Below are 23,566 nucleotides of genomic sequence, written 5' to 3'. Positions count from 1 at the left end.
TGGAAGACTCCCATGGAGATCGACTGCGGTTTCCGACGCCTCTTCAGACCTATCCACCCTGCTCCCCTGGGATAGGTAACTCGGGTACGACAGTATCCACAGGTGGTTTAGCTCTCCAGCCTCCTAACTTCCACGGGGTTTCTTCCTAGTGCTTCCGGAAGGGTCCTTAAACTGTAAACTGTAAAAGTGCAACCACGACTCTCCTATTGAATTATCTGGCAGAAGAGGTTGTGTACGCACACTGCACCCGTCCTCCGTGGGGTCCCTAAGTACTCACTTTGGGTGGTTCCTTAGGGTCCCAGCGATTATACACCTTCTAGACTTGGTCTTGACTCGAGTCGTGGTTCTTATACCCCTATTTTAGTACATGGTTTGGTTCCCCTTCTGGGCCCACTGTGCATTATTGCTACTTACGATTGATTCTGTACTAAAGTATTGTGTTCTTTGTGCTGTATCCTTGTGTATAGGATACTAGAGAGTGTTATATAAATAAATACATATTTCTATAACTACTGTGTGGTTCCCTTTCATTTAATTAATACTAAAGGTGACATTCTGGTAAAACAAGCTGCTTTACATTCCTTCACGATTAAGCCTAAAGGTTTTCTTTGACCTTATACATCATAAGGGTCGTTTGAACTGGTGCAAGGTGCCCACTTTAATTTGTGGACAGTATATACTAGGCCAACTTCTTACAGACAGTATCGATAATTCCAAAGTTTGGGGAGATATTGGTTTCCCCAAGAGAGGAATTCTGGAAACAAGTCCCCTTGGTTCGTATCCCAATGCTTTTACTAGTCTGGACGTAAATGCTGCTAGAAAGTAGAAACGTAAATGTGGTAATTAAAGTCCACCCTCCAGTTGTGTTTGCTGTAACATAAGGATATTAGCCCTAGGCTTTTTATACCTCAGATAAATATTTGCTAGATAGCCTCTGTTTGTGTAAAAAAAGCCTTTGGCTAAATACAAAAGTATGCCAGAAAGAGGTATAGGTAGCAAGTGAGAATAATCATCTTGATTAAGTTGCATTGACAGATTAGACCATTGTGAAATTATGCTGCTTTGTAGCGGTTCCCTGGCTGCTGCTGGAGGCCATTGGCGGTCTGACCACTATAATTGTAACAGGGCGCTCGGAAGACCACTGCATCCCTGCGAGTCTGGCGGTCCATGGACCGCCAGACTTTTAATAAGCCCCTTGGTATCTCCTTTAACCCTGGGGTTATACCTGATCACAGTTCTTGGTTTCTTCACTCTTTTGTCCATCCTGACAAATTGGGACATAAACAAATTTAAGCATCAGCACCAGGATAGGAAATTTGACATTGAAGATATAGGTTGGTGAGCTTTGTTGTCATTAGTGCAGACCAGTTCATGCCAATATTTTGATGGTCAGTATTGGAAACTTCAAAGTTAGTGACACCCAGTTAGCCATTAGTTTTGACATCATTTGTTATAGAAGGAAGATAATGAATCCCTCATCTATTTTAAAAAATGTCAGTATCTAGTGGTCGAGGAATGAAAGTAGCATAGTAATCCATTTTGAAATTCAATACAAAACACACCCTGACTTACATAAAATGAAATGCTAAAATGGACATTTATGGCACATGTGTTGGAAGATTATGATTGGTTCATATTGTATTTTTAGAGAAAAATGGAAAGTTGAAATTACTCCTTATAGCCTGTCAGTTATGACAGATCATCTGAATAAATTTAAATCTAATCATGTTGAAGTATTTTAGAGAATAAAATTTAAATATATTGCTTTTGTTTACGATCGATCAGTTGCAATTCATAGTTAATCAGAGTCTGTTTATTTACAACTGATTTTGGAATCTCCAGTAATCAGACTGAATACAGATGTGCTGCTCAAATAAGAAGCTCTGTAGACTGGTCATGCTCGGGCTCTTTGCCCGGCTTACAGGATACATTTTTTCATGAGAGAATCATATATAATTATTTTGAGTTAAAAGTGTCAATGCATGCTTGGGTTTAATTTATAAAGAGCAAGGATCTTGCCAGTCTTCTGCATGCACATAGCAAAGATGTGAATGGCTATCCTGCTACAGGACTTTTCGCTCATCAAAGGATCTCATTATTTCTGCGTATCTCTAAATTGTTGTGGCAGCAGTTACTTTGTGAAGGTTTAGCTTGAAGATATTTCATCATAGCAGAGCTCAGCATCCTGAATTGCATAATCTAAATTGTTCGATTTTCCATCAGATTTCAGCTTTAAATGTGTCTCACACAAATACCGTAACAGAAATACATCAATGGAGGATAAAGGAAACACAAAATTGTATAAATAATTCCCCTCACTGACATCCCCTCTTACTTACGCAGTCTCCCTCATCATTGTGCAGTACGACACTGAACATCACAGAGCTGCTCCACTGTGTAATTCTGTCTCGGAATGGCCAGACTGATAGCCGTAAATACACAAAAAGAGAGCCAGGCACAACCCAGTACAAGGCCCACCTTCAGTAACCGACATCTCTGCCCTCCACAAATGACCCTCTCATATCACTAGGCCACACTTCCCAAATCACTAAGCTTAAGTAAGTAATGGCTACATAATCATCAAAATAGTCTTTATGACATCATGTGGAATGGAGGATGAAATAGCATTTACCTGGAATGCTATTGGCATCAGTAATCTTTAAAGATTCACTCACTTTGAATAGATCTGAACATTAGAAGAGTATGTTGGCCTTTGTACTTCATAGCAGTACCTTCAAGGGAGATGTTACTGAAGCTACAAGTTGCAAAATATGCAGAGAGCACAAGGTTATCACTTTGCAGCTATATCTTCAGTTCTGCAACATTCGGAGGTTCCTTCTTCTCCGTACACACTGGAATGTATCAGAACTCCTAGCACAATTACTGCTATCCTTAAGGATTCTTAATGGAGCATTCAGTATGCATTAGATGGATAAGCCATTGAAGGCAGTTCAAATATACCATTAAGTCTATGGAGAAAGTGATCTGTTATTACCCCTGGTCGAATCTTTATTTTGACCCATGAGATCCACCAATCCACAGAGTTAGATTCAAGTATTTTGGTACATGCCACCAATCATTCAGGAAGATGAAAGGAATGCTGTAGGGAATGAAGGCTCTTGCTTATTTCTTCATAGTTTAGCCGACCGATTTATGTCAACCTTCTACAAGACCCTAATCTACAGAATAGATTTGAGCAAACCAAATGTGGTGCTGAACAGTTCAAAAGCCTTCAAAAGATCATTGTACTTTCTATGTCTGTAGGGCGATGCTACATCGGTGGAGAAAGATGCCCACAACTGGAAAATAAGTATGGCTTTTTAGTTAAAAAGAAATCAGGAGTTATATGTTTTCTACTTGTTTTCCTTCTGGGTTTCATTCTACTTTAATGTGTGCATGTGTGTGAGTGTGCATGCTTGTGTATGATTTTTTTTTTGTGCAGATTAATCCTGCTTATTTACATTTGACTTTTTTGGGGCTCTTTTTAGGGAGATGAAAGAAACATGCTCCCTGAACATAAATTGGTTAAAAAAGTGTTCCTACAGCTAGTATGTATTGCATGGGGAAAAAAATCAATGTGTCGGAGGCACTGGTGTTGATGATTCTTGGCTACCAGTTACTTTCATTAGAGGATTCACATTGCCCACCCATGGTAAAATACTGGCCCTACCATAATGCAATATTTCTTTGCAACTTGTAGTGGTCTATCCCCTAGTACTATAACGGCCCTGGGACAATGAATCTTGGAAATTCTTGGGCATCCGTGATGGTGCAAATCTCTAGCATAACAATAGTCTTAGAGAATGCTGGATATTCTTGACATATTGAGAAGTGCCATGGTCTGATGGGTCTGCCATAGAAAATGGAACTAGAATGTGACTGAGAGGGATTGGCTAAACATGTTCTTTAGTATGTTCTGAAAAATGTCTATTTTATATTTGTTATGATGTCTATTATGTAGATGTTAAAGGTAGGAGTAGGACTTTCCAGGAATTGCCATGTGGTAAGAGTATCCTAGAGGGTATGGATATTACCAGGACAAACAAGGCATTCCATTTGTCCCCTTATATGTGGTGTCACTAGGGACAGGTACGTTTAAAACGGCCAACATAAAGTTCAAGGCCAAACAGAATTCTTAGAAGCTTATCGAATTTAACACAAATTTCTATTGGGTGGGGCACTGCTGCAGGTGATATGAAAATATCGACTTTGTTGAAAAATTAAGCAATCAAGCCAAATGTTATGTTTCAGGTAAAAGTATTGCAAGGTAACTGAAAAAATGTTGTTTGAAAAATGTGTACCAAGATAAGTGCAAAAAGAACAATTGATGGACAGAATGCAGAACAATGTCATACATTAACCCCAGTACAGAGATCTGGGCCTGAATCCATCGTTTTTTTGCTCACCATGCCATTCCCGTTTGGACCCAGCCATATGCAAATCAGTCATGCACCTTGTGCCCAATGGGAACAGGCCAGCCCGAATTGCCAGCCCAGGTCCTCCCTGGACTGGAAACAAGCATCCTATGACCAGTTTTGGGTTTTCAGCCAGGATAGCTTGACTCCAAGGGCACAGAGAGCACGGGACTCAGGTCTGAGCATACCCGACCCGTGACAAATGCAAAAAGAACAATTGATGGACAGAATGCAGAACAATGTCATACATTCAGGCCAGTACAGACATCTGGGCCTAAATTCGTTGTTTTTTTTGCTCACCATGCCATTCCAGTTTGGACCCAGCCATATGCAAATCAGTCCTGACCCTGTGCCCAATGGGAACAGTCCAGCCTGAACTGCCAGGCTTGGTTCACACTGGACTGGGAACAAGCAACCTACGACCGGTTTCGGGATTTCAGCCCTCATCACCCAGGATAGCTTGACTGCAGAGGCATGTAGAGCAAGGGCCTCACGTCTGAGCATACCTGTCCCACTCGGGGGGACAAATGCAAAAAGAACAATTGATGGACAGAACACAGAACAATGTCATACATTCACCCAAGTACAGAGATCTGGACCTAAATCCATAGTTTTTGTACTCACCATGCCAATTCAGGCACAGGGTCAAGACTAATTTGCAAATGGCCAGGTCTAAACTGGGGTGGCATAGTGAACAAAAGAATGTTGGATTTAACCCAGATCTCTTGACTGGGGGGAATGTTTTGATTTGTTCTGCATTCCATCCATCAATTGTGTGTCTTTTACTTTCTCACCCAAAGTGCTTCAGGTATGCCCGGACGTGAGTCCTGGGCTCACTGTGCCACTGGAATCAAGCTACCCTGTCTGAAGAGGGGTGAAACCCCTAAACCAGTCCTAGGATGCTTGTTTCCGGTCCAGGGAGGACCTGGCTTGGCAGTTCGGGCTGGACTGTTCCCATGAAGCACAGGGTCAAGACTGATTTGCATTTAGCCAGCTATAAACTGGGTTGGCACGGTGTGCAAAAGAATGATGGATTTAACCCAGATCTCTTGACTGGGGGTGAATGGTTTGATTTGTTCTGCATTCCGTCTATCAATTATGTGTATTTTGCTTTCTCACCCAAAGTGCGCCAGGTATGCCCAGATGTGAGTCCTGGGCTCACTGTGCCACTGGAATCAAGCTACCCTGGGTGAAGAGGGGTGAAACCCCTAAACCAGTCCTAGGATGCTTGTTTCTGGTCCAGTGAGGACCTGGCTTGGCAGTTCGGGCTGGACTGTTCCCATGAGGCACAGGGTCAAGACTGATTTGCATATGGCCAGCTATAAACTGGGTTGGCATGGTGTGCAAAAGAATGATGGATTTAACCCAGATCTCTTGACTGGGGGTGAATGTTTTGATTTGTTCTGCAGTCCATCTATCAATTATGTGTCTTTTGCTTTCTCGTCCTTTTTACCCCAGGTATGCCCAGACATGTGTCCTGGGCTCACTGTGCCACTGGAATCAAGTTATCCTGGCTGAAGACGGGTGAAACCCGAAACCGGTCCTAGGATGCTTTTTTTCCGGGCCAGAGAGGACCTGGCTTGGCAGTTCGGGCTGGACTGTTCCAATGAGGCACCGGGTTAAGACTGATTTGCATACGGCCAGGTCTAAACTGGGATGGCATGGTGAGCAAAAGAATGATGGATTTAACCCAGTTCTCTTGACTGGGGCTGAATGTTTTGATTTGTTCTGCATTCTGTCTATCAATTGTGTGTCTTTTGCTTTCTCATCCTAAGCGCACCAGGTATGCCCAGATGTGCGTCCTGGGCTCACTGTGCCATTGGAATCAAGCTATCCTGGCTGAAGAGGGGGAAACCCCGAAACCGGTCCTAGGATGCTTGTTTCTGGTCCAGTGAGGACCTGGCTTGGCAGTTCGGGGTGGACTGTTCCCATGAGGCACATGGTCAAGACTGATTTGCATATGGCCAGGTTTAAACTGGGGTGGAATGGTGAGCAAAAGAATGATGGATTTAACCCAGATCTCTTGACTGGGGGTGAGTGTTTTGATTTGTTCTGCACTCCGTCCATCAATTGTGTGTCTTTTGCTTTCTCGCCCTAAGATAAGTGAGCATGAAGAGCAATGAGTGACTCTTGGTCAAGGCATTATTAGAAAGACAAGGAATAGGGCAATCTTTGGTGTCATGCTGAATAACTACACTAGAGACCATTTCGACATTGCTAGCATGGAAAGACAAGGGAAACATTCAATACAAGGTTCCAACTCACTTACTAGCATCCCTTATCACCTACCATTTCTCTTCCAGCATTATGATGAAGGGGCGTAACCTTTTGGGTGCTCCAATGTGCCATTACACCTGTGGTAGGCCAAATGGGTAGCTGGGAAACATATAAAAAAAGGCATCAGGCAAAAAGACTTCAGAAGCTGACTGCACTAAACATTATTACAACCCCTCTCCTCTCAGATCAGTCTACAGACCCAACTCTCGGATAGGTGGAAAGATAATCACAGGACGTTAGAAAACTGAATTGTTTTTACCTGTAATGTGATTCGTCTAGAAAAGGCGTTTTTTTCATTTCTTGTTGTTTGAATATGCACAAATGTCTGGAGAAAACTATAGCCTATCACTTGCTCGCTCAAGATATATCCAAATGTATCTCAAACATTTATCTCAATCTCTATCTCTCTCTCTCTCTCTCTCTATATATATATATATATATATATATATATATATATATATATATATATATATATATATATATATATATATATATATATAAATATATGTATATATGTTCATATACACGCACACACATGTATAGCACACAATGCAGTCACAATTATGTAGTTACAAAATGGAGCAGTTTAGGCAAATGCTCCATTGAAAAATCTTTTTTAGATTCCACCAAGACCTTGGGCCCTGCAACAAATTTGGCATGATAATTTCCACCATGCCAAACTGTGTACAGTTCTGTACAGGACAAAAAAAGTTAAGAGGAGAGTTGAAAAAGGTAAATATTCTAAATCCAATAAATGTCATTGCTAGCTGACCCTTTGAGAGAACAGCTTGGACAATCCCTTACTCGTATAAGAAGAATGTGTTTTCTAAAATTCCATATTCAGCATAATCAAGCATTACTTTTTATTTCACTGCAGGCAACTAAACGATATGATCCAATATTTTACTTACTATTGCCAATAACATTTGTCTGTTTGAAATCAATCTTTTCAAGTGTATTACCCCAAAGTAAGTATGTAAAATAAGAAAATACATAAAAGGTAACCTGTAATATGGTCCACTGGCTATAGAGGAGTTCTGGTGACGTCATATACAAAGAAGGGAGGGAGGGCAAATGCTCTGCAAACACCAAACAATGAGTTTGAGTCTGAAATTGGATTGCCACTCCCCACTGGACTGGAAAATATGGTGTCCCTGTTATGTCAAAAGTGCTGTCACTATTTACAAAAAAACAAAAAGGGAATACTTTTATTTTGTAATGGATTGTGAACAGTCGATTTAGGTTTAGGGGATTTTGAAAGCGCATAGCTACCCTTGGGCATCCCAGCGCTGAGGTGAGATAGTACAGGCAGTTGTTTGCGCATGAATTTAGGGGAAAAGCCATGTTTTGAGTCTTTTTTTGAAGGACGCTTTGTTTTAAATCAGTCGGAGTTTCGGATCCATACTGTTCCACAGTTTAGATACCAGGTGGGCGAAAGACATTCCACCCCACCTGGCTCTCTTGAAGCTGGTGGGATTCATCAGAAAGTTAGAGCTTGACCTGAGGTGGCGAAGGGGAGAATAATGTGAGACCAACTTTTGTATCAGGGTGGGGCCTCCCCCATACATGGCTCTGTGAGCCAAGCTTATGGACCTAAATTTGATCCTAGCTTGGACCGGGAGCCAATGAAGCTCCCTCAAGGAGGATCTGGCTGATTGATGTCTGGGTATATTCAACAGCAGCCATGCAGCTGCATTCTGTACGACTTGGAGTCTGTTCGTAACGTATTTAAGAGAGCCAACTGTCAGATGAGGTCTTAGGCACTTGTAAATGGTGATGTGGATATACACGGTCTGCAGATCTAGCCAATAACCTTGAAAAGTGGTTGTGATTTGAAAAATATGTTTACTCTGTGTAGGTGCGAAAAAGGATGTGAAGGGAGTGTGGGGTAGTTTGGAGGAGTGAAAGAAAGGATGAGAGATAGACTGCTTTGCAAATTGTGCATTGTAAATATTCATATATGTAAAGAATAATTGGTGGCCTTTATTAATCCTTGCAAAAACAGAGTTAATTTGGCATTGATAAACTTAAAGAAACAGTCATTTCAAAACCCAGAGGCCAATATGATTAGGATGCTGTAAAGAAGAGATTAACGGTTTTGCTTTGGATGGGGGCAGAGTGCAAGGGATGAGATTGGCTTTGTAGACCATCCACCATTGCTAGAAGCCAACTAGATAAAATGTGCTGGGACAAAGACAATACTAAAAAACATGGTGCCTTTGAAATCATCTGTCACTTACCCTTTCACCAGTGTAAAGTATTAAGCTGTTGTTCAGCCTCATCATTGCTTCTGTGGTGGGCCAACGTGGCTGTTGAAGAGGTAAGAAATAGCATGAGGCAAAAAATACTCCAAAGCCCACTTCCATTATCCACACAACACCATTTGAAAAACCCTCATCAAAGTGTTTAGCACCACCCACATTTAAGAAGGTGAGTTTATCTACCTGATGCAATCTCATAAATTGCATGAAAAGCATGTAAATGTAGAAATATGGAAGTGGTTAAAACTAGCGAGCCAAAAAATATCCAATGTGTCTGAAGATCTATACCTGTTGAATTTAATTAAACTTTATTTTTAGGGTGTGTAGGTGAGGGAGGAAGTGCCAGAGAATGAAATGGGGAAGCTAAAAGTAGAGTGATGTCTAATCAAGACATATGGGGAACGAAGAGGAAAGGGGAAAGAATTTGCCAGAAAAGTGGCATAGTGGAATAGTGAAGTGGGCTTAATGACAGTGCAACAAGTGAAGATAGTCTAAGGTTTAGAGGTATTATTGTTTGGTGAGAATGCTAGGATCAGCTTTGTTTAGAAGAAGGTCAAGTTAGTTATGGATTGGGAGTAGGGTGTGTGAAATAACATTTATAGTGGATCCATTGTTAAAGAACATGCATGGAGGGCAAATGAAACACCCAAATACCTGGCGCCTATTCCTCCATTAAAATAATTTTTCACTTACCCATACTCTTCCAGCAATATGAAGTGGGATGCGCAGAATCAATGGAAAATTCCTCTGTCCCATGCGGTGTCTTGAAAGGCATACAGGAAGCTGTAAAGAATCCAAAAATGACTTCAGCAATGATTACAGCCAACTCCAGCCTCCACTAATGAGGCTCACGTTCCTTCTCAGCCTACTACTTTGTATTTGAGGATATCAAATAATAATATTTTCCTACCATTTTATAACAGAAACATGCTTGAATATATATATAGTATGTGTATATCATCAAGTTATACACACACACACATACACACATATATATGTATATATACATTTATATATAGAAATATTTTGAAATATATTTATTTATGCCTTTGTACATGCGGATGCAGCGGCTAGCCAAATATTCACTCAGTATGGCCCTTTCTTTTGAGTTGTGTATCCTTCTGTTCAAAAGACATTTTTTGAAAACTTCCCTGGGAAATAATGAAGTCCACATAAACGTTTTTAGTTTTGCAGATTTTGATGAGTCGACATCGCGTCGGGGGAACGTCAGAGGTAGTGAGCTACAGAAGCTCACTGAATCCCATGTCAGGTGTTCTCTTGCACCTGAATGTGTATTCAGAATTTGTGAAGTTAAAACAGTTACTAAAGTCCTCTGAATATGATAATGTAAGAGTTTTCAAAAGTCCACAGACTAGATATACACTGCATGGTGTGTGCATGTGTTTTTTTTCCCTAAGATGTCTCTAGCATTCCTCTAAGACCTTGGTAGTCCAGCGACAGCTTATGAAGCTTGCAGGATTCCACAAGCTCCTTGAGTGACTGGGCCTAAGTCAGCAGAGATGGAGGAGGCTTCTTATGTACCAAGGAATAATTATCATGCATTAAAGTTACTCTGGCAGAGTAGTTCCATTTATTATGGCAGCTTTGGGTGCTCAGCTTCAACAATGCAATCTTGATTCTCGACCTTCCTACCAATCGAGTCTGTGACACATTTCAGGTCTGTCAATACCATGTCCTGGTCTTATCATTAAGGAGTACAAAGATTAAAATGAAGTCAGTAGATCATGGTAAGAGTGAGGAAAGAGTTTGGTGGCTCTGGCAGAGGGTATCGAATTAACTCCAGATATTTCTGAAAAAGTTGTATTCCAAATCTTGTATCATAAAAGGCATCATAATTCTCCTAGACTTCTTTTTAAAATATATGTAAAGGACACCATGCTTCTACTTGTGAATGACATTAAGATGGGTGCTACCATTAAATATGCATTTACAAAACCGGGGAAAGTCTTATTTACTTTTGCACAGTTGAAGTTTGTACAAGCCATCAGTCTGGGTCTACTTCATTAAGAGAAAGTTTGATTTCAGGTGGTGATGAGATAAACAGTTTCAAAGGTTTGCGTGGAATTTATAATTTATCCAGAAGATCCTGGTGTCTTTTATATTTAGAGTTTGAATGGCTAGTTCAACTGGTAATGTTGGAATCAAAAAAGAAAGAAACAGCACTGATTCACATAAAATCTTCCTCATACATTTTGGCTATGTGTATATGGTAGTATTGTATAAACTACGCTGTCTTGAGAAACATACATTGTAAACAGTCATCTATTTAAAGAGTAAATTCGTAGCCTTTATTAACCTTGATGAAACAGCATTCATTTTAAGTCAACAAACCTTCGGAAACATTATTGTCAAAACTCAAAGAACATAATAATGTAATCACTGGAGGAGGAGCTACGCGGGCATCCAAGATGGTCGCGTGAGCAGAGAGCTCCCGAGACCCGCGCCGTCCTCCTTTATCTATCCTTCACCTATCCTGGTCATTTTGACGGGCTTTTGCAGCACTATCATCGCTGATGCGACTGATCCTTTTCCGGTCGAAATCGGACCTTGGGGACCATTTTTCTGCAACTTGGAACTTTCTGGCCTGCCCGCTGGCGCGACCGGGGACTCGGCTGCCCACTGTGGCCGACATGTAATTGAACAACAACGGCTGCCTGGCATCTGGCCCGCCGGAGGTGTATTGCTTTCACTTTCGGTTTCCTTCCCTTTGTTCCTGTCTCCTCCTACTCTGCCTCGCCTGCTGCCCTCTCGATCTCAACGATCCTCCGCTGGACTGGCAAGGAGGCCGCTACACCTCTGCTTCATTGGCGCATCGGAGTTTCGAGACTTTTCTACCTGTTCATCACCTCCTTTGGCTAGCCGCCCAACTCTGGAGGCGAGATGGCGACGAAAGTGGAGGCCGAAAGACGCCGGAAAGCTGCGACCCGGGGGGGATCGATCCAAACGAACATGATCGAACGCTATACCCAGCCGAGAGGCTCCCCCGGGACCGTATGCATGGGTGCTGAAGGACTTCAAACGGACACATCGTCCACGTCGGAAGTATCGCTCCAAGACCTAATGGCTGCCATCACTGGACTTAAGGCCGACATGGGCCAACAGTTTGAGGCCGTGGTGACCAAAATTGACACGGTGGCGGTGGATGTGACTCTGATCCGAGCCGACCTGGCCAAAACGAATGAGCGGGTGAAGGCACTGGATCTTAAAACGTCGAGCCTGGTGACCGACATGGCTGAGGCGCAGTCCGAAATTGGCAATCTGCGTGCATCGCACGACTTGCTGCTCAAGCGGATGGAGGACTATGATAACAGGGCCAGGCGGAACAACATACGCCTGGTCGGAGTTCCGGAAGGCGATGGTTCGGTAGCGACCGATCTGCTGGTCGAGGAACTGATAGTCGCCCACCTGGCCCCGGCAGGGCTTAGTAAGTTCTTTGCCGTTGAGCGCGCCTATCGTTTCCCCGGAGGTCAAGCGAAGCTGGGGAATCCGCCGAGGCCTATCATTGCCAAGCTTTTTCATTACCGGGACAGGGATGCTATCCTCCAGGCCGCCCGTAAGCATGGTCCCCTGAAGTATGACAATAACTCTATCTCCATATATCCCGACTTCACTCCTCAAGTGCAGCGGCAAAGATCTGGTTTCCTCGGAGTGAAGCGTCGCCTAAGGGACCGGGGACTGAAATACGCCATGCTGTTTCCGGCCCGGCTCCGGATTGAATATCGGGAACGTGCCTATTTCTTTGATCAACCTGAACGTGCTGCCGACTGGTTGGACTCGTTGCCGGCAGATGACTGTGGGAGCGGAGGCCCTGGTGGCGCGGAGGGTGGTGCAGAGGCCCAGGAGTAACAGATGCCCTGGAGGTTCCGATTGAGACTATGCAACGTACTGTACATATTGACTTATTTTCTGATGACCCTGCCCGTGGCGGTGCGGTAACGGGTGATTTCTCCCTTCCTCCTCGGGGGGTTCTTTGTGTAGAAGTATGGGGCGACAGGCACACTGCAGTTGGGGGTGGCTTTTTAGTCAGCAGGGGTGCAGGGAGGGGGGTGTTGTAACGGGTTTGGGTTCTGGGGTTGGTGTTTGGGGACTGGTTTGTGTTTCGTTTCATTTGTTCTGTTCTCTGTTTCATGGTATTTCATTTCTTGCAATGATTGTTCACAGTGGGTCCTGCTGGGGGGTGGGTGTGGAATGCTTCTGCCATAATGGGGGGGGGTGAACTGCGGATTCTTTCCTGGAACGTGAATGGTCTGGGGGATAGAATTAAGCGGGGCATTGTACTGCAATTTTTGAGGCGCCACGCCCCTGATGTTGTGTTCCTTCAAGAGACCCACTTGATTGGTAACGCTTGCAAGGCATTAGACCGCCGGGGTTATCGACTGGTTGCACATGCGGGTTTCACTTCGGGTTCCCGGGGTGTGGGTATTATGGTAAAGTCTTCCCTTGCTCTTGCTATTGATGATGTTATCCTTGATGAGCGTGGGCGGTATGCTGCTGTTTCGGGGAGGTGGGAGGGTAAGCAGGTCGTGTTTGTTGTTGTCTATATCCCCCCGGGACTGCAGGCTACCACTTATGCTGATTTAGGTAGGACTCTTCTTGGGCTGCCTGACGGCCTGTTGGTCCTGGTCGGGGACTTCAATTCTGTCATGTCCGGCGACTGCGACCGACTACCCCCTAGAGTAGTACCACAGTCCCAGATGTGGCTCAGTGAAATGGCTGACACTTTTGGCTTAGTAGATGTCTGGCGCTCACTACATCCCACGCTCCAACAATACACTTTTCATTCTGGCGCGCACGGCAGCCTCTCCCGTATTGACTATCTTTTTATGTTAGCCTCCACTTTGTCCACTGTTCGTGAGGTTCGGCACCTTCCCCGGGGTATCTCGGACCACTCCCCCCTGTTGATCACGATTTCTGTGGGTGGTCGGCATGGTAACAGAGTCCCCCCGATTCCCCCCTGGCATTTTAAAAATCCCCGGCTCCGCTCGGAATTGATTAAAGCAATAGATTGCTATTTTTCTGAGAACCTGGGCTCTGTCACTTCCCCCACTGTTCTCTGGGAGGCCTTCAAGACGGTTATTCGGGGTTCCGCCCTGTCACTCATTGCTACTGAGCGTAGGGTGAAGAGGGAGGCTGTTGTGGCTCTTGAAACTGAAATCACTGCGCTTGAAAGTGAGTTGGGTGGGAATGACACGCCTGCACTGTTGCATGAATTGGAACTGAAACAAGCAGACTATAAGGCCTGTGTCACGGATGCTGCTAAATTGATGCGGTCTAATCAACTTGGTCGACTGTATGATGTGGGTGACAAGGCTAGCAAGCTTCTTGCATGGCTGGATAGAACTGAGCGTGCGAGTCGTGTTGTTCCCTCCATTGTTCGTGATTCTGGTGTTACTGTCTCGGATCCGGGTGAGGTTGTCGAGTGTTTTGTTGACCACTTTCGTATGGTTTATACGCCTGTTAGTGATCGAGATGAGGCCGACTCCAGATTTCTCCTGCGTGACATTGCTCTGCCTACCGTGTCTGATGAGGACTGCCTCGCTTTGGAGGCCCCCTTTACTGTCGACGAGATTGCCCTCGCAATCCGTTCCCTTCGCTCGGGTAAGGCAATGGGCCCTAACGGACTCCCCATTGAACTCTATAAACTTTGCCCTGACAAGATGGCCGCTCATCTTCGTCACATGTTTCTTGAGGCGGTTGAGACCGGATGCCTCCCCCTTGAGCAGCGCCTTGCTACCATAGTGGTCATTTATAAGGATGGCAAACCTCGTGACCGCTGTGCCTCGTACCGCCCCATCTCCCTCCTTAATGCGGAACCCAAAATCCTTGCTAAGGTGCTGGCCAATCGGATGCTTGCTGTTATCTGCGACTTGATCCATCCGGATCAATCCGGGTTCATCCCTCACAGGAACACTGCTCTTAATTTACGTAGGCTCCACAGTGTCCTCGCGAGAGCCTCTACTCTCGCCGAGCCAGCAGTGATCGCCTCCCTTGACGCCACGATGGCATTTGACACCATTGAATGGCCTTATCTATGGGCAGTCCTCGCCAAATTTGGCTTTGGCCCTACCTTCATCGCCTGGGTCAAGCTTCTCTATGAACAGCCGCTAGCTCAGGTCGCTGTGAACGGGAGGTGCTCAGACCCATTCCCTTTGGGCCGTGGCACACGTCAAGGATGTCCCCTTTCTCCGCTTTTGTTCGCTTTGGCACTCGAACCTCTAGCCGCGTGGCTCCGGTGGGAACCCTCGATCAAAGGGATCCGATGGTCCCCTGACCTCGAGGATCGTGTTTCCTTGTATGCGGACGACATCCTCCTTTATCTTACTTCCCCTCAGAAGTCACTCAATGTCCTCTTCGACGTCCTTACGTCCTTCGGTAAGAACTCGGGGCTGGTCATTAATTGGACCAAGTCCTGTGTCTACGCCATAGCTGGTACTCTACCGCCTCTCCCCCGTAGATTTCCCATCCTGGTAGCTACTGACGGTTTTAAGTACCTGGGGGTCCATGTATCCATGATCTCTTCGGTCCGCTATGAGCGGAACTTGTATGCTCCGCTCCGCAGGCTGAAGCAGGATGTTCGGCGATGGCGCGAACTGCCCTTATCCCCATTGGGCCGGGCGGCGCTCTTTAAGATGATGTCGCTTCCCCGCTTCCTCTATGCCCTGCAAAATTTCTTCGACCCCGTTCCAGCCCGCTATTTCCATGAAGTCGAAAGTTTACAGCGGCAACTTATCTGGGATGGCCGTGCCCGGATTGCCTTATCTAAGCTCACACTCTCCTGGTACGATGGGGGTATTGCGCTACCGGATATTAGACGGTACTACTGGGCCTCGCACCTGAGCGCCATCAACCATGCGACATATTCTCCGGAGCCAGCCCCCGCCTTTGCTTTGGATAAGCTGTTGTTGCCCGGCGGCAACTTTAATAGGGCGCTATACTCTAAAGCCCCCTTTCGACTCCTTACGGGCCCAACGAAATGTGCAGTGCGGGCATGGCGGGATGCTACGGTGGCCACGGGCTGGGGTGGCAGACTGACACGTATGACGCCACTATACGACTCGGAGCGACTGGGCAACCTGTGGAAGACGAAGGGGTTTGAGAAATGGGACATGATTGGGATTAGTACTGTGGGGGACCTTTGGACACGTGGCGCGGTTAAGTCCTTTGAATCACTAAAGCTGGAGTACCGGCTCGACGATAAGGAGTACTTCCGTTATATGCAGGTCAGACATGCCTTGTCTTCTGTCTTCCCCTCCGGTACTGATGTTCCGCAGTCCTCCCCTTTGGAGGATCGAGTTTTAGATGGCCATGTCCCAGACAGTACTATCTCCTTAATTTATAAAAAGCTCATCCATAACAGAGCTGACCAGCTCGAGAAGCTCCGGGCTTCCTGGACTGCTGACGGACTTGAATTGGACGACGAGGACTGGCAGTCCGCCGTGTCCTCCCCCAAGGAGGTGGCTATTCCGGCACGACTTCGCTTTGTCCAATTGAAAATCCTCCATCGCGTGTATCTTACTGGAGTGCGTTTGGTGCGAATGGGTCTGATTGCTGACGGACGCTGCAGGCGTGGGTGTGGGATGGATGGTACTTTTCTTCATGTTCTGTGGGAATGTCCAGTGATTGTAGCGTACTGGTCGAGGGTGCATGAAGTTATGAGTCGTGTCACGGGGGTTCCCTTGCTTCCTGAGGCGCGTCGTTGTCTGTTGAATGTGTGGGAACCGTCTGACTGCACTGCTGCCCAGACGCTTTGGGTCACCCTGGGCAATATGATCGCGAAGAGGGATATCGCACAGCTCTGGGGCTCCCCTAGGCCGCCAGTGCTCAGTGCCTGGAAAGAAAACATGGACTGGTCCATGTTTCGAGAGAAGACGGTTTATGAGGCCCGGGGGCGCCCTGGGAAGTGGTCCAGAGTTTGGACTCCCTGGAACACTTATCGTGGAGACATCTGTTCTCCTCCACTTGACTACGAAGTCCCTCTCCCCTCCTCTCCGTGATTTCCGTTCCTCTCCTCCACTCACCAACTGCTCTGCTCTCTTATGCGCGCCACCCCCCCCTACACTCGCTTTTTCTCCTACATCCATTCCCCTCCTCCCACCTCCAGCAACCCTTGCCACCATGATACCATGTGTTTGTTTGTTTGTGTTCAGTTCAACAAAAACATAAAATTAAACCTCTCTTATCCTGATTTGTATGATACTTCGCTCTTGCCGATAATGTTGATTTGATAGATTGCGCCAGCAACGTTCTGCCTGATATAACATTTTGTGCTCAACAAGTTTTTGTCATAGCGGCCGGCCCGGTGGGGTTGTAGGCAGACGCTGTGTATCGTGCACTTGTAAATAAAGGTTTTCAAAAAATAAAAAAATAAATAAATAAATAATGTAATCACTGTTGGGTAAAATCCTTTGAAGGGTGAGGCAGTAAGATAAGACAATGTATGATAGAGCAGATTGTTTAGCCAGTTATAGAGAGGGACAGGTGGCAAGAAATGACTGTTTTTTTTACTACGTATTCATAGAAACCAAAAAATAAAATGTTCTGAGGCAAAGGAAATACTCAAAAACATGGTGAAGGAAATGTCTAAACACATGGTGGCCTTTGGTGCCCCATCTTACCCTTTCGCCAGAATAAGGTAGGAGGCTTCGGCTCCCTCTAATTATTGTGTCTGCCGGAAACCACTGTGGCTGCTGTAAAGGTAAAAATTGCTTTAGGCAAAACATACTTAAGGCTAACTTTCACTTTCCACACCAAACTCCACCTCCATGACTACAATGAAAGACTCTCATCAAACTTTTCATTGGCACCGAGGTTTAAGTAGGACCATGATCACACACAGTTTGTTGCCAGCAACCTTGTTTCTAGGAAATCATGCGAAGTAGGAGATGACAATATTATTTTGCTGTAAAGTCATATCTTTAGCCATGGTACCCTTAAGGGTTTAAAGGCTTTAAAGATATGTGTCAGAGCAGTGTATTTGGCTAGTTTGCCTATAAACATTCCATGAGTATAAATAGACTGCATGAAGTATTTTTCTGGCAGACAAATAATACACGCAAATATGTTTAAAGAGAAATAACAGCAAGGATGCATGTTCACCTTGTTAGGATGTAAGGAAGTGGACAAGTTCATAGCCAATGGAAAGAGGTGAATCTTAGTAAAATATACTAATTCAAAACAACAAACGTAAACTCATAAGATTAATGAAAGTTACATAATTTTGCAGAGAAAGGTGAGGATTATCGTTACATGTGCAAGTGATGTTTTCCTAAACATCAGCCTGGCTATGCAGTCTGTGCTATTTATTGGTACTACACTGATACATCCTTATTATTTTGTGTAATTGCGCTCTGATCTCACTGCCCATAGGCATGTGTTCACTAATGATGAAGAGTGTCCTAAGAGTTCTCATCTAGAGCTGATTGTAAGGTATTATCCACTATTGCCAACTGCAAAGTGTGTTATGATTAGTTAATACCATGTGCTGAGAGCATAACCCATTAATTCACTACCATGTATGTGAGGGGATATGACAAGAAGAACAGGCAATTAAGAGCTTTTTCTACTGAGCATGTGGAAAATACATCTATTAACACCCCTATAGGAAGGCCAAAAAGCCGATTGCAACTGCTGGCTCCCAGACCTTCACTGAACCCGGAACACAGGCAAAAAAGAATACTTAGTGTGATCATTCTACTGCCTTGGACTAGCTGAGCCAGTTTCACGATTCCAGAGATCATTCTAATAAGTATATTAATCAAAAAATGGCCATACTTTGGAACAATAGCTGAAGATGAAAACCTAGAGAATTTAATACCACGCACAGAAAATTTATTTTTGGTATTGTTTATTTCTAAGAATGCTCTTTCACTGGCTGTACTAACAAATAAAAACAACAAACCTTCATACATGGTACACAAAAATCTTTATTTCGATGTTCCTCAAATTAGCTAGACATAGATTCCCTTCAAATGTGTTGCCATGAACAACAGGCAGTCACTCCATACTGCCTCTCCGCATCAATCAATCAGTAAATTTGTTTAGCACTTCTTGTCACGCGTGAGGGGGTATACACCCGTTACAACGCATCTTTTACTCCGCACTACCATTACAAAGCGACTTTTACTCCGCATACCATTACAACGCATTGCGCTGGGGGGCGCTCTAGGATAGGGAATAAGTATAATTTACTATCCAACACCTTCCCTAGGATCCACGGGGACTGGAGTTAGAATAGTAAATTATACTTACCACTATCCAGCACCCCAAAGCGCTATGCGTTGTAATGGTATGCGTTGTAAATACCGCGTTGTAACGGTATGCGGAGTAAAAGTATGCGGAGTAACATGGTACATCCACGTGAGGGTATACAGCCGATGGCAGGGTCCAGTTGATTAGCCAAATAGTCAGGTTTTCAGGAACTTTCAGAACTCAGGAAAAGATAGGGAGGTCCTGTGGTTCTGGGGGTTCTGAACCTGTGTTTCAAATGTCATGATTCTGTTATGAATTTGGTATCAGTGAACCGCAAATAATGAATGCGTTATTCATGAGCATTTTCATCATGTTACACCAATGGATTCACTGTGCATTTGAAGGTTTTGCATTGAACACTTGGGTTTCATCTTGTAAATAGCAGCCATGTTATTTCATTGCCCTTACAGTAGGCTTTCCCCATGGCAGAGCAAGCATTTAAAGGACATAACCTTAGCATGGGTTTGTGCTGACTTCTGCATGACCTGACGACAGCTGACCCTGTTGCTTGAGGCTAACCTCCCAAGCCAGTTCCTTGTTCAGCAGCTGGCGCAATAAAGTTCAAAGAGCAGGACATGTCCGACCTTTTATGGCACCATTCCCACCGCTTCTATCTCCGTCCCATCTGTTGCTGCCTTTCCTTTACAACATGTTCATTGATCTGGGTTGAAGGTTTTATGGTGGGTTTGTCCGGCCTGATGGAACAGGAAACCAAGCATGTGTGCAATCCTTTTTTTAGCCTGGACTTATCTTGAAAGTGATGCTTTGTATGCACGTCCTGGGAATTTCCAACATAATGCACTTCAAAGCAGGAATGTGTGCTTAAGGCGAAATATTCTGTATAAAAGGCCTGTGCGAAGGCCATGCAGCAGACTCTCTCATCCAGTTGCTTTAAGAGTGGCTGGGCGACGGAGCCTCACAATTAATGATAATAAAGATGTCTTTTCATATTTCAGATTCTGTGTTGATTTCTTTGCCACTCTTGAATGGACTACTTATTGGTAAGACCCCTGAGAAGGAGTATTGTAAATATTTGGTTCTTCAGTTGGCGCAACCAACAGGGGCTTCATCATGAAGTGACAACCTGGAGGAGAGATTTTTCAGAGAATAGAATTATGCTGGGGAAGGCAAGACAGGAATCTACTAAAAGAGGTACTCTGTGCACGGAGGTTCTGGGGGATTCTCTGTCTTTGCGGCCTGGCATATTTTTGATTTTTCTGACTTAAAACTCTCCAAAAGATGTCACTCCTGACTGAGCAACCCTTTTTGTGTAAGTTTTTTTTAAAGAGACTGTTAGTGCAGTTAGAAATTGGCAGTTAGAATTTGGACACCTATTTGTTTGGTACAGCTTTGATAAAGTATATGTGGGTCGCTCCCATAGTCCTTAGTTGTTGACGCTTTTGCTAGTGTTTTTGTCGGTGACACTTTGCTAGCGTTTTTGTTGTTGTTGTGTTATTTGACGCCTGCAGACGCCAAAAACCGAGGTTATTTGTTCTTTGCAGGGACTTGGTAAATCCCGTAACCCTTGAAGTTTGATGCTGGATTAGTGAGCTATAAGATGCCTGATCTTAGCGAATTCGAAGCTTTGTATTGGCCAACTTTGTATACGTTTGAATTAACCGGTTTATCTAAATAGGTTAGATTTACAAACATATTTCTTCCTTGGTGATTTTGTATGCGCAGGGAATTAAAATATGTAATAATACATAATAAGGATGCTTTACTCTGTATAATTTTATGAATGGATATGCAGAACGATTTTTGGTGTTCTGCCAGCTGCAGCTAGTGAATTGAGTGTATTTTTGGTTTTTACACTGTTGAGCAGTGTTTCTTGTAAATATGACTTACAGCTACGTATAGTCCGGACTGTCCTGTTTTCGTCCTGAGTGTTGATTTGTGGGTTTAAATGTGTGTTTGAATGCGTGGTTAAAATGTGTGTTTACATGTCTATTTTGTTTGTGAGTTTTGTTGTACATTGCGACGACGCGATTTACAAGAAATGGTTGGAGAGCGCTGCATTGTGTGTCCTAAATGTTTTCAACACTTTCTGTTTATGTCTGAGATGAGCACAATGTGTGTGGTTCACATTTAATGGATATAAATAAGGCCCCAGCCAAAAAAAAGAAATTGCATGTTTTTGCAGAAATAAATACATTTACAGCGTTTTCACTTACATGCACTGTATTAAATGTTCACAGGCAAAACGTTTTTAGCTGCAGTATATTTGAATAGGAATGTTTTTTCAGCCAGCAATTTTTTTGTAGTTCAACACGGGTGGAATTTTGCATGACGGCCCTTTTACATGACAGAGGCCCTAAAATTGACGCAGAATGTGACGCTTTTTAAATTAGGCATATGCGCTAAGGTTTGTGAGTTAATGCATCTCAATAAGAGGCAAGGGATGTAGCGGGCTCTTATATGTAAAAACAATCACAAAGAGAAATAATTGGGTTTTATTAGAAGACAAAAATTATTAATTATGGAAAAATAATTCATAAAAATTAGTGCTACCAAAATCGTTTTTTAATATTCATAAAGCGTAACACTCATGCTATGACCTCTTAGCATTAAAATGTGATTTGCGTTATGTTGCATCACTTAAATGACAAGAATTCATTTGTATAAATTCGCTTGCCATAGGCGCAAGCAAGCTCATTTTTATAACATATAAATTATTATTTTCAGATACCTGACTCTTGGATTATGTAATAGACTTTCTAGTAATCCATATTCTGCAAGGAAATTGTAAAAAATTCATTTTGTAATGCCCAAAATCAGAAAGTCGATTTTGGGTAAATTCACTGTTTAAACTGCATTTTTGCTTCCCTTAAAGTGTCTCAGCCTTAAGCAAATGCATGCATTTAGGTTTTGATATAAGGTTGTGCTTTCTTGTGATTCAGTGGGTTAATGTGCCAGTACTCAGGCTTGTTTTAATATCAGGATTGGAGGTTCTACTTTCAAGCTAGGCCTACGGACAGTTTGCTTATTTAACACTGATGAAGTGTGTGCCATAGGATTGCAACAAGCATTTACTCTAAAAACAACTGGTCTGTGTGTCTGTAGGTTTTCAGGAATATTGATAGTGAATGTAGTTTAATGCTATGGGAATTTAGATAATTTTGGCGCCTAAAATAAGGGAAATTATTTTACAAAATAAGGTTGCATTCTTGCAGGATTAAATAGAGCCTACTGGCTTTGTCAGCTCCACTGTGGCAGAGGCCGGGGGCTGGGAGACTTTGCAACAGCTGGCTCAGCGCGCTCGCTGAGATGTTCTCTTTTCAGTGTTTCCCCATAAATTATGGAGAAGGCCCCTCATGTGTTGCCATTTACAGCCTTTTAATTAGGCCTTTGTTTCCAAGGAATGCAGAATGACCTCTCTGCACGGGCTGCTAAAAGTGAGGTTTCTGGTTTCACTTGGTAACATGAAGGACCTTGATTTAAATGGGGAGATGAAAAGGGGTTTCTTTAAACATCATGTTAAATGCTTGGCAGGACTGCTACAATGTTTGCTAGCTGTGTTTTATTTTACAGAAAACGAAATGATGCATCCAGTTTTAGATAAAAATAACATGCAGCCTTTTTCACACAATTTTGAAGGTTATAGGTTACAGGCCTATGTTCAATACAGATTTGCTCATTAACAGTTAAGTAATAAACAGTTATTTTTTGTGTATGTTGCAATGTTTTTTTTTGTGTTGTGTATTTGTTTGTTTTTGCCAACAGATTATTCATGGATTATTCTAAGGAAGAGAAGACACGTGAGTTTGGCTAGTTGACAAAAGATGTGTTTTTGCGTCATTTCTTTAACAAAAAAAATGTACATGTTTCTGTTTGAGGTATTTACAGCTGTCATGACATATTATATTTGACAATGGACCGACAACTGCGTTGTGCTCAATGTCAAACTGAGGGTGTAGAGTTTGTATGGAGTTTGGACCTGACAATTTAGACAGGCCCAAATATTGGGTTTTTGGCTGCAGGTTTAAAGTGCATAAAATACACATGCCATGGTGCTGCATTTTTGTATGTTTTGTTCATGTTGTTACCATCACAAGTTCTCCTGTGTTCTGAAGAGGTTCATATGACGATATGTACCGCTACACAATTATTGGATGAATTTGGTATAATGATAAATTTCACAGATATGGTTTGCATACTGTGAGGAATAATGGCAGCACTTTTACCAGTGCATGCCTACCTTTGGCTATACATTTGGCTGTATTGAAAATAAATAACTAAACAAATATAACAGGTTCAAAGTGTATCACCTGATGTTACGTACTGCACATTCCCTTAAAGGAATAGGCAGCCCTAAATTGTTATGTATCCTTGATTGGACCTAAG

The 23,566-nt window shown here is 43.5% G+C and overlaps 1 protein-coding gene across 1 annotated transcript in view; it reads right to left on the bottom strand.

The window, feature by feature from the left end:
* LOC147708714 (uncharacterized) overlaps positions 1–23,566 on the bottom strand; it is a 260,037-nt gene that overhangs the window by 57,787 nt on the left and 178,684 nt on the right. The window contains exons 14-15 of the mRNA XM_086925764.1: positions 17,590–17,661; positions 9,647–9,736 (exon numbers count right to left, since the gene is read on the bottom strand). Coding sequence (XP_086781890.1) covers positions 9,647–9,736; positions 17,590–17,661 — 162 coding nt within the window. The remainder of the gene's footprint in view (positions 1–9,646; positions 9,737–17,589; positions 17,662–23,566) is intronic.

The sequence above is a fragment of the Lissotriton vulgaris genome, chromosome 6, assembly GCF_964263255.1.
Source record: "Lissotriton vulgaris chromosome 6, aLisVul1.2, whole genome shotgun sequence".
Classification (NCBI taxonomy): Eukaryota; Metazoa; Chordata; class Amphibia; order Caudata; family Salamandridae; genus Lissotriton; species Lissotriton vulgaris.
This window is presented reverse-complemented; position numbering and strand designations above follow the sequence as displayed.